General features: G+C 34.8%; 1 protein-coding gene across 2 annotated transcripts in view; it reads left to right on the forward strand.

Annotated features, from left to right (window-relative positions):
• prdm1b (PR domain containing 1b, with ZNF domain) overlaps positions 1–12500 on the forward strand; it is a 32555-nt gene that overhangs the window by 6269 nt on the left and 13786 nt on the right. The window contains exons 3-4 of one of the 2 annotated variants that reach the window (XM_073931954.1): positions 8375–8494; positions 11674–11923. In XM_073931954.1, coding sequence (XP_073788055.1) covers positions 8375–8494; positions 11674–11923 — 370 coding nt within the window. Of the gene's footprint in view, positions 1–8374; positions 8495–10576; positions 10704–11673; positions 11924–12500 lie in introns of those variants that run through there. The other variant, XM_073931955.1, reaches the window with a different exon arrangement.

The following is a 12500-nucleotide window of genomic DNA, read 5'->3' on the forward strand; positions in this document are numbered from 1 at the left end:
ACTATCATTTCCCTCTTTAAGCATGCATATAAATATAGAATGACCATTGAGACACACAGTATGAAGCTTTAATAACATAATAACAGCAGGTCTCTCTCTCTCAATAGCGGAAATGCAAATAAATACAATGAAAGCATTGCACACTTCCCATTTCTGTGCATGTGTTCCTCTGCTCTCTGCTGATTCTGTGAAAAGCACTGCTCTTACGTTGCTGATGGCGTTTGTTTAGGACAGAAAAACCCATGTGTGTACGTGCGTGTGTGTGTCACACATTTTTATTGGAAAGAAGAGATCTAATATTTAAGGGATGTCAGAAACTGAGTCTCATGGTGACTGGGCTTCTGGTCATCCGGTTTCTGTGATGCACAATCCCTAGTTTCTCTACTTAGTCAAATTCTGTGTATCAGTGGTGTTTTTTAGTGCATGTTTTGTGGAGGAGAACAGAAAGTGAGACCTCTGGACCGACAGCACACACTGGATTTAGCACATCAGCAACACTGATGATATAATAAGCAGAAGACAGGGAGCATTTTACTCGCGTTTTCCTTTGCTTTCAGACGAAACGTTACTAAAACTGACTGTCTAGTCATGCTGGATGCTAGAAAAGCATCACTCCCTTCTCCTAAACTGGTGACAAACCAACATCCTTTACTCATTCCAGTGTGCAAAAAAGCTGGTGATTATAAACCTGCATCATTTACCAGTCCCAGTATGCCAAAAATATGCTCACTAAAACTAATCATAATGTGCTAAATATTCTTTATATTGATGACCAACAAGCCAGTGTCTTTACTGGTCCCAGTATACAAAACATTTGTTAAACCAGTGTCTTTACTGGTCCCAGTATGCAAAACATTTGTTAAACCAGTGTCTTTAATAGTCCCAGTATGCAAAACATTTGTTAAACCAGTGTCTTTACTGGTCCCAGTATGCAAAACATTTGTTAAACCAGTGTCTTTACTGGTCCCAGTATGCAAAACATTTGTTAAACCAGTGTCTTTACTGGTCCCAGTATGCAAAACATTTGTTAAACCAGTGTCTTTACTGGTCCCAGTATGCAAAACATTTGTTAAACCAGTGTCTTTACTGGTCCCAGTATGCAAAACATTTGTTAAACCAGTGTCATTACTGGTCCCAGTATGCAAAACATTTGTTAAACCAGTGTCTTTACTGGTCCCAGTATGCAAAACATTTGTTAAACCAGTGTCTTTACTGGTCCCAGTATGCAAAACATTTGTTAAACCAGTGTCTTTACTAGTCCCAGTATGCAAAACATTTGTTAAACCTTTTACAAGTCACAGCCAGATATATGCTTTATTAGTTATTATCACTAATCAAATTATGCAAAATATTGATTATACTGGTGATAACAAACTGGTGATTATAATACCAGTTTCCTAAAAAAAATGCTGGACTGGTCACTAATACTGGTTCCAGTGTGCAAAACATTTGTTAAACCAGTGTCTTTTACCAGTCTCATTATGCAAAAAACGTGTTAAACTGGTGAATATAAAACCAGTTTCCTACAAAAAATGCTGAAATGGTCATTAATACTAATGAATATTAATAATAATTAATTAACATTAATACTGTCCCAGTATGCAAAATATTCATTAAACGAGTGACTTAAAACCAATATCCTTTAATAGTCCCAGTATGCAGGAAATATGCTATATTAGTGATTAGTGCTTGTCATAGTATGCAAAATATTCATTATACTGGTGACTAACAAACTACCATGCTTTACTAGTCCCAGTATGCAAAAAGATGCTATACTGGTCACTAATACTAGTCCCAGTATGTAAAACACCTATTAAACCAGCGTCTTTTAGTCCCAGTATACAAGGAAATGCTATATTACTGATTAATACTAGTAGTAATATGCAAAATATTCATTATACTGGTGATAAACTAACCAGCATCCTTTACTAGTCCCAGTATGCAAAAACAAAAACTGTTAAACTGTTGAATATAAAACCAGTTTCTTAAAAATAAAATGCTGTACTGGTCCCAGTACTCAAAATATTTGTTAAACCAGTGTCTTTTACTAGTCCCAGTATACAAAAACATGTGTTAAACTGGTGATTATAAAGCCAGTTTCCTAAAAAAGAAATGCTGAACTGGTCACTAATACTAGTCCCAGTATGCAAAACATTCATTAAACCAGTGTTCAAAAACTAGTGTCCTTCATCCCAGTATACAAAAAATATTAGTGATTAATGCTACTCTGCAAAATATTTGTTATAATGGTGACTAACAAACTACGATGCTTTACTAGTCCCAGTATGCAAAAATATTCTATAGTGGTCACTAATACTATAGTCGCAATATGCAAAACATTCACTAAACCAGTGTCTTTTATTCACAAAGCTATATTAGTGATTAATACTAGTATACAAAATATTCATTATACTGGTGAAGAACAAACCAGTGTCTTTTACCAGTCCCAGTATGCAAAAACATGTGTTAAACTGGTGGTTTCCTAAAAAAATAAACACTATACTGGTCACTAATACTAGTCCCAGTATGCAAAACATTCACTAAACCAGTGTTCAAAAACTAAAGTCCTTTAGTCCCAGTATACAAAGAATATGTTATATTAGTGATTAATACTAGTCATAGTATGCACAATATTAATTATACTGATACTACCATGCTTTACTAGTCCCAGTATGCAAAGATATTCTATACTGGTCACTAATTCTATAGTCGCAATATGCAAAACATTCACTAAACCAGTGTCTTTTATTCACAAAGCTATATTAGTGATTAATACTAGTATACAAAATATTCATTATACTGGTAATAAACAAAGCAGTGGCTTTAACTATTACCAGTGTGCAAAAGCATATGCTATATTAGTGATTAATACTAGTTTTAGTATGCAAAATATGAATTATACTGGTGACTAACAAACTACCATGCTTTACTAGTCCCAATATGCAAAAAGATGCTATACTGGTCACTAATACTAGTCCCAGTATGCACAACAATCATTAAACCAGTGTCTTTTAGTAATCCCAGTAAGCAAAAGAATGCTATACTGGTCATTAATACTAATACCAATATGCAAAACATTCATTAAATCAGTGACTAAAATCCAGTGTATTTTACTAGTCCTCCCAGTATGCAAAAACAATGCTAAAGTAGTGATTAATACAAGCCATAGTATGCAAAATATTTATTATACTGGTCACTAACAAACCAGTGTCTTTTACTAGTGCTAGTATGCAAAAAATGGATGATAAGCTTGTTTTATGAAATAAAAAGCCAAAATTAAGTAATTTGTTTTCTTTAAAACAAGCAAAATAGTTTTATTTTTGCTTTGCAATCTGTTTATTTTCTCAGCTCACTTAATTTAATTCACACTATTAACAAATCATCAACTAAGACTTTTCTCTCAGTAAACTACCAATTAGCTGCTTAATAGTGGTTAATAGGCTAGTAATAGGTTCAAGTATTGAGCAGGATTAGGGCTGTCATCAGATCATACTTAATGAGTGCTAATAAACAGTTCATATCTTAATAATAAGCAGGCAATAAGCCATAGAATTATCTATAACCAGAAGTTATTAGATAATTAGACTAGAAAACAAGACAAAAACTCAGCATTTGTTTGTCATGTAAGTCCCACCATGCAACACATATTGGTGAGCAGCAGATTTTTAATGCATGGTGCATTTATTCCTCTTTATGTAACACACTTTGAAACAACTCTGTGTATAAAATGCACTATATGTATACGTAAACCTGCCTTGAAATGAGCACAGCTTCATTATACGTGTGCATATGAGCAACTGCATGACCCCTAGCTGCAGAAGTGTGCCTAAGTAGGGTGCACGTGGCAGATGGAGTGATCTGTGACTCGAGCGCACAAACACTATTATTGAGCGGCAGGAGAAGTAGGTTAAGCTGCACTGATTAACTTTCGTTTGGACTGAAGATCTGCGCCAGGACAGCTTGAGTTGGGTAGCGTGGTGCCGTTGGGCTGTCAATGAATGGACTCGCAACCCCCCCTAACACAACACACACACACACACAAACACACTGCAAATAATGCGTTCTTGCTGGAGTTTTTGTCTTGTTTCTACAGTAGTCAACATTGGAAGTGGATCTTAAAATGTTTAAGTTGCAAATACTCTATCATACGCATATATTATTAGTGTTGTTATCATCAAACATTTACAGTATCTGTAACTTAAACATTTTAAGTTCAGTTATCAATCGGTATATGAGATCAGTTAATTAATTAAGTCCAAATAACTGTACACTGCAGCTACTCAAAAGGTTTAATATTGCTTCTAGCATTAGAGTTAACACAAACAATATTACTAATTCACTCATAACTCATTTGGTTTGAGTTTTGCTCAATATAATCAGTTACCATAACACTTTTCCATTAAGTCAAAGCAGCGTTTTTGGTGAAATAATAAGTTAAACTGGCTTCTTCCATTTAGGGATTTTCACTGTGAGGTTTTACAGAAATAATGACGCAAAATGAAGTGAGTTTTTCTTTAAAACAAGCTAAATAATCTGATAATGGGGTAAATAAATCATTTAGTTTTTAAGGGATTTTAGTTTGCTTATTCCATTGGCAGATTATTGTGCTTGTTTTAATTAAACTCACCTAATTTTGGCTCAAAACTTAATAAAACAAGACAATATTTGGTGTTTGTCTAGACAATACTTCTTGATTTAAGACTTTTTAGTTATTTAAGACTATATAAATGAGTAAGAAGACACACACACACACACACACAAACACACGCACGCATGCACACACACACACACACACACACACACGCACGCACCCTCCCTAAACCCTCTCTGAGCGGTTAATCGCTAAACACCAACCAATTAGTCACGCAACACTAACGATGCACAATTGTGCTGTCACCGCCACTCTCGTCTCAGGACACACTGCGAATGAAAGCATGTCAAGAGTTTTTCTCTTGCTTCTAGTCTAAATATATAAAAATAATAAATCAATAAGCAGTTTCTAGTCGAATTTGTTTTAAACAAAAAAATAATAATAATTAGGTGAGTTTTTCCTTAAAGCAAGCTGAATAATCTGAAAGTTTGGGTCAGTAAATTAACATTAATTCAAAGTGAAAAGCTAGATGATTTTATCAACGCCATTGGCAGATTATTTTGCTTTTTTTAAGGGAAAAACTCACTCAATTTGGACTTATGTGTCTGAAAACAACACAATCATTTCTACTTGTCTGGAAAATGGACTACAAACAAGACAAAAAGCTAAGTAAGAAGAGCTTGTTTCCAGTGTGAAGTGAGAATTTTATTGCACATGGAAGCTGTTCTCTTACTGCTCCATAGAAAACCCTTTGATTTCAATTATTTTAAATTATGAATAATTTAAATACAAACTAGATGAATGCATGCGCTGTTAGCATGAAAATAAACACAAGGTTTTTTAATGATGCAAAGTGGGCCGCTGACCCCCGGTGTGACCTATTTACAGGCCTAGCCTTCTAGTGGACCACCTGCTCCATGATTTCATTCATTCATTTATTTGCCTTTGGGTTAACCTCTTTATTTATCAGGAGTCGCCCCAGCGAGATGAACCACTAACTATTCTCCCATATGTTTTATGGAGTGGATGCACTTCCAGCTGCAACTCAGTGTTGGGAAACACCCATACACAGTCATTCAAACATACACTACGGCCAATATAGTTGATCAATTCCCCTGTAGAGCATGTGTTTGGACTGTGGGGGAAACCGGAGCACCCAGAGGAAACCCACGCCAACAAGCCAACTCCACACAGAAACACCAACTGACCCAGCCGGGGCTCGAACCATTGACTGTCTTGCTGTGTGGCCATGGTGCTAACCACTGAGCCGTGATGACAATATATAATATTTGACTAGATATTTTTCAAGATGTTTTCATTTTAAAGTGCAATTTAAAGGCTTAATTACATTAAGTAGGCAAGTTTTTGAACAACAGTGTTTGTTAGTCAGAACAAATTTCTTAAATAAGCTTATAATATTGACCATATAACAATTTTTAAAAATTACAAACCAGCCAAACTAAAAGAAATGAGACTTTCTCCAGAAGACTAAAATATTATAGGAATTACTGTGAAAATTTCATTGCTCTGCTAAACATCACTTGGGAAATATTTAATAACAAATAATAATATTTTAGGTTGTCAATATCACGCAAGTTTTTCCAGTGAAGTCAAAGGGGTCGAGTCGAATTGAGGACATCAGTGTGTTTCTAGGTCAGGCTCTATGTAGGGAAGGGAAAGTGGAAATCTGTTTATTCACTTAACTCGTTAACCTGCGAGGTTAGTGTGTTACCTTCGGTCACGCATCACGCTTTCTACACTCGCACTCTCTTTGATTGATCATTCAAGGATTAGTTCACTCAGAAGTTAAAATTCTGGTATTATATACTCATCCTCATTACAATGTTCTGTACATTCAGCCTTTTTACATGTAGAATTAAACCCAATACGCTTGTCCTACTTAAGAGGTTTTGTTTTGTTTCTAGTCCAGATATCTCAAAACTCTGAAATCAAGAAGCGTTTCAGACAAGCAAACAATATTGGGTTGTTTTCAGAAATAATGAGTCAAAAAACAAGCTAAATAATCTGCCGATGGGGTCAGCAAAATGTCAAAGCAAAAATAAGATTATTAATCTGAACACACTGACTGATTATGTTGATCATACTGTATGTGCACCTCATATGATTATATTTAAACCACTGACGTCATTTAACTATGTTTTTGGTTCCTTTTCTGGGCTTTTAGGCATTCTCAGGACACACACTCTCTATTGTCAGCTTTTATTTCATCTATTTATTTCAGACACACTGCAAAACAAAACAAAAAATCATGCTTTCTTAGAGTTTTTGTCTTGTTTCTGGTCCAAATATCTGAATAAATCTGAAATCAAGACGCGTTTTCTAGACAAGCAAACAATATTGAGTTGTTTTCAGAAATAATGAGTCAAAATGAAGTAAGTGTTTAGGAAAAACAAGCTAAATAATCTGCCGATGTGGTAAATATACTCTTATGTCAAAGCAAAGACATTAATATTTGTCTTATTATTGATCCTATGTGCACTTCACATGATTATATTTAAACCACTGAAGTCATTTGACTGTTTCTGGTTCCTTTTCTGGGCGTTTGAGCGTCTCAAGACACACACCGTATATGGTTAAAGTTTATTTCATCTATTTATTACAGACACACTGCAAAACAAAACTAAAACCTTGCTTTATTGGAGTTTTTGTTTCTAGTCCAAATATCTGAATATATCTGAAATCAAGAAGCATTTTCTAAACAAGCTAAATATATTGTGTTGTTTTCAGAAACAATGAGAGAAAATGAAGTGAGTTTTTAATTAAAACAGGCAAAATAATCTGCTGATGTGGTGAAAATTATAGTCTTATGCCAAAGCAGAGATAAGATTATTTGTCTTAACCCATTTGCAGATCACACACACTTCATATGATTATATTTAAACCACTGAAGTCAATTAACTATGCTTTTAGTTTCTCTCTGGGCTCTTGAGCGTCTCATAACACACGCTGTCTATGGTTTGAGTTTATTACATCTATTTATTACAGAAACACTACAAGCAAAACAAAACAAAACTGCTTGTTTCTAGTTCAAATATCTGAATAAATCTGAAATAAAGAAACATTTTTAAACAAGCAAAACATATTGTGTTGTGTTCAGAAATAATGAGTGAAAATAATGTGAGTTTTTAATTAAAACAAGCTAAATAATGCAGATTTCGCTCTGAAATAACCTTATTCTACTTCCCCATTTTCAGATTAGCACACTGTAAAAATGATATGATCAATTAGTCCTGACTGCAAATGTTTTTAAGTCATTGTAACTTCTTAAACTAAGTTAATCATGTTACTTACTTTTTTAAGTTATGCACGCTTGTTTTAAGTCAGTTTAACATAACATAAGTTCAATGGACTTATAATGTTAATTTGATTCAGCTTAAAAATTGAAGGAAAACAGGATTTTTTTAGTGTAAAAAAATATATAATTTTAATTCTGAAAAAAAAACATGCTTTCTTCGAGATTTTGTCTTGTTTCTAGTCCAAATATCTGAATAACTCTGAAATCAAGAAGCATTTTCTAGACAAGCAAAACATATTAGGTTGTTTTCATAAATAATGAGTGAAAATTAAGTGAGATTAGCAGAAAAACTCACCTAATTTTGACTCATTATTTCTGAAAACAACCCAATACGTTTTGCTTGTCTGGAAAATGCTTCTTGATTTCAGAATATTGTTCATATTTAGACTAAAAACAGGACACACGCTCAGAGTAATTGTGTATTTGAGCTCCTCTGATTGAGTGAATGACCCCTGTTTTGTCTGCAGGTGACGGGTGTTTTCAGCAAGGAATATATTCCTCAGGGTACGAGATTCGGACCACTTCAAGGGGTCGTCTACACCAAAGAAAACGTGCCGCTTCACACCAACAGGAAGTACTTCTGGAGGGTACGTGATCTAATCAATCGGTGACTCTGTTTGTCTTTTTGACTGTAAAGCTGCCAAACCGGTCGTGACTGACTTTCCAGGGAATTTTAGCAGAAAAGAGACGGAAACGTATTCATTCATGCTTCAATACTGACAAATATGCTCTTACTCCCTCATCACGGATGCTGTCCTATTAAACAAAACACACACTCACACACACACACACACATTCGTAACTCGCTAAACATTGAAGGTTTTACTTGGAAAACACAGAGGAAGCTGTGAGATCTGATCCTGTGTGCTGTGGATTCCTGCTCTGTTCTCTCAGCTCGGTTTACTCAGCAGAAGTTTCAGACAACGCGGCTTTCCAAAACACTCGACACAAACGTCAAGGATGTAGCGCAAGGTCTGGGTTTGTGGTCAGCTTTTGGAGAAGTCGGGATTCCTGCATAGAAACAGAGTGACACACACACACACACACACACACACACACACACACATGTATATAACCACATATTCACACAAGCACACATATATACACATATATGTACACACAAACACACACGCACACACATACAGATATACAATACATGCACACACACACACACACACACACACACACACACACATTCAGACACACATATGCATATAAAGAAACACACACACATACATATATATATACATATATATTTACACATACGCACACACACACACACACAGACACACACACACGTATATACACTCATATGCACACTCATACACGCACACACATGGACACATACGCATATATACACACATACTTACACATTTATACAAATATATGTACATACGTATATGCACACACACACACACTCAAACATACGCACACACATAGACACACACACACATATATACACACATTCTCACACACACGCACACACATTTATACACGTATATGTACACACGTATGTACACACACACATACACACTCACACATACGCACACACATAGACACACACGCGTATATACACATATACACACACAAACACACACATTTATACACACATATGCATATAAAGAAACACACACATGTATATACACACACGTACATATATACATATATATTTACACATACACGCGCGCGCACACACACACGTATATACACTCATATGCACACTCATACAAGCACACACATAGACACATACGCATATATACACACATACTTACACATTTATACAAATATATGTACATACATATATACACACACTCAAACATACGCACACACATAGACACACACACATATATACACACATTCTCACAAATACGCACACACATTTATACACGTATATGTACGCACACACATACACACTCACACATACGCACACACATAGACACACACGCGTATATACACATATACACACACAAACATACACATTTATACACGTATATGTACACACATATGTACACACACTCACACATAGACACACACATATTACACACATATATGCACACATATATGCACACATATATATGCACACACATACATACACACACACACTCACATATGCGCACATACACAGACACACACACATATACACACACACACATATATGCACACATTTATACACACATATGCATATATACAAGCACACACACACACAAAAATATGTATACATATATATACACACATGCATACATACATAAATATATAGATAGTTTTGTTTGTGTGTGTGCGTGTGTGTGTGTGTTTGTGTGTGTGTGTCACGGTGGGTTTTCCTTCTCTGAGCTGTCCTTTCCTTTCTCTGTTTCCTGTAAATCCATACGGACTTCCTGTAGCCATAAAGCAGTAAAATGACGCAGCACCTGTCATGTGACGGGGCAGGTGGACGGATGTGTGTGAGTGTGTGAAAGTGTGTTTGTGTTTAAGTCTGTAAGGGTGTAGCAGGAGAGGGAGTGTCTGATAGCGCAGCCAACATGTCTTGGCACGCCGCAGCAGAGAATTCCCCCACACACACACATACACACAGATAATGAAAGTGGGTGGAGTCAGGGGCGGGGCTGTGCGTGTGACTGGCAGCATGTGTTTTGAATGTCTTTATAAAGACTCTGACAGCATTGACATACAAAGTTAGTCACACGTCTTCTGCGGGACGAGCCACACACACTCACTCACACACACGCTCACACACACTCACTTTCACAGGTTAGAAGACACTCAGGAGTTGATATCGGAGTTCTGTTCATGGCAGAGGTGATCAATCTGATTTATTGATTTCTGATTCATTTGTTCTGCTTTGAGATTTGTTTGTTTTGGGGGTTTTAAGTGAAATAATTCTGGTTTGTTTTGTTTTTAAAACTATAATGACTATTTTAATCGGATTTTGTTTTGTTTATGGCATTAATAAAGTTAAATCTGAAGTAATTATGACTTTAAGCATTAATGATGTTAAATAGTTAGGATTTTAGGCATTAATGAAGTTAAAGAAATTAGATTTTAAGCTTTAATGATGTAAAATAATTGTAATAAGTTTTGTTTTGTTGTTTTAAGCATTATTAATGTTAAATAATTCTGATTTTAGGCATTAATAATGTTAAATAATTCTGAATTAGTTTAGTTTTGTAGTTTTAAGCATTAATAATGTTAAATAATTCTGATTTTAAGCATTAATAATGTTAAATAATTCTGATTTTAAGCATTAATAATGTTAAATAATTCTGATTTTGTTTAGTTTTGTTGTTTAAGCATTAATAATGTTAAACAATTCTGATTTTAGGCATTAATAATGTTAAATAATTCTGATTTTAAGCATTAATAATGTTAAATAATTCTGATTTTAGGCATTAATAATGTTAAATAATTCTGAATTAGTTTAGTTTTGTAGTTTTAAGCATTAATAATGTTAAATAATTCAGATTTTAAGCATTAATGGTGTTAAATAATTTTAATTTTGTTTGGTTTTGTTATTTTAAGCATTAATAATGTTAAATAATTATGATTTTAGGCATTAATAAAGTTAAAGAATTTAGATTTTAAGCATTAATTATGTTAAATAATTATGAATTACTTTTGTTTAGTTGTTTTAAGCATTATTATTGTTAAATAATTCTGATTTTGTTTGGTTTTGTTATTGCAAGCATTATTGGCATTAAATCCATCAGATATTTATATAGATATTTAAATGCATTAATGTGTGTCTCTTTCTCGGTCTCTCCTAACACAGATCTACAGTGGTGGGCAGTTGCAGCACTTCATTGACGGTTATGATGTCCGGCTCAGCAACTGGATGCGTTACGTTAACCCGGCGCGCTCGCTGGCCGAACAGAACCTGGTGGCGTGTCAGAACGGGCCGGATATCTTCTTCTACACCCTGCGGCCGCTGGAGCCCAAGCAGGAGCTGCTGGTGTGGTACAGCCCCGAGTTCAGCCAGAGACTCTGTGGACAGCAGGAGACGACAGACAGCACAAGCACAAGTCAGTCAATAACAAAACATGCTAAACCATCTTATAGTTGTTTATAGCAGCGCTTTCTCTGGAAAAAAAAATAGAGGTTTTATTCAATGTGGAATTTAAAGTGTAGCTCAAATATGTCACTTTGGACAAAACACCAAATGACTTAATGTAAATGTAAACGTAGTATGGTCAAATTGTTTCCTTAAATGTCTTGATAACATCACCTTCTTCAGACTGTCACATTATTAGTCATCCGCTCTGATATTGCTTTTGTTTCTCTGCAATCTAAAATGTGCAGATGTCTTCATTTTGGTGTTCTTATTACATTTTAATTCGATTTTAATTTATAGTTTAGTGTTTTAACTGAGTCAAACGCTCATCAAAAGGGGAAAACTGCAGAAAAAACATTTAATTATTAATCATTTCTTCATAGCAACTCTTACTTTGGATTATTAGTCATCTCTGATACTTTTGCTTTTCATTCTCTGCACTCTGAAGCATGTTATTTAGTTTTTAGTTAATTTAAAATCGAGTTTTTGTTCAATATGAAATTGAAAGTGCAGGTCAAAAAGCGTATGAAAATGACTTAATGTTAATG

The sequence above is a fragment of the Danio rerio genome, chromosome 19 (genome assembly GCF_049306965.1).
Source record: "Danio rerio strain Tuebingen ecotype United States chromosome 19, GRCz12tu, whole genome shotgun sequence".
NCBI classification, from domain to species: domain Eukaryota; kingdom Metazoa; phylum Chordata; class Actinopteri; order Cypriniformes; family Danionidae; genus Danio; species Danio rerio.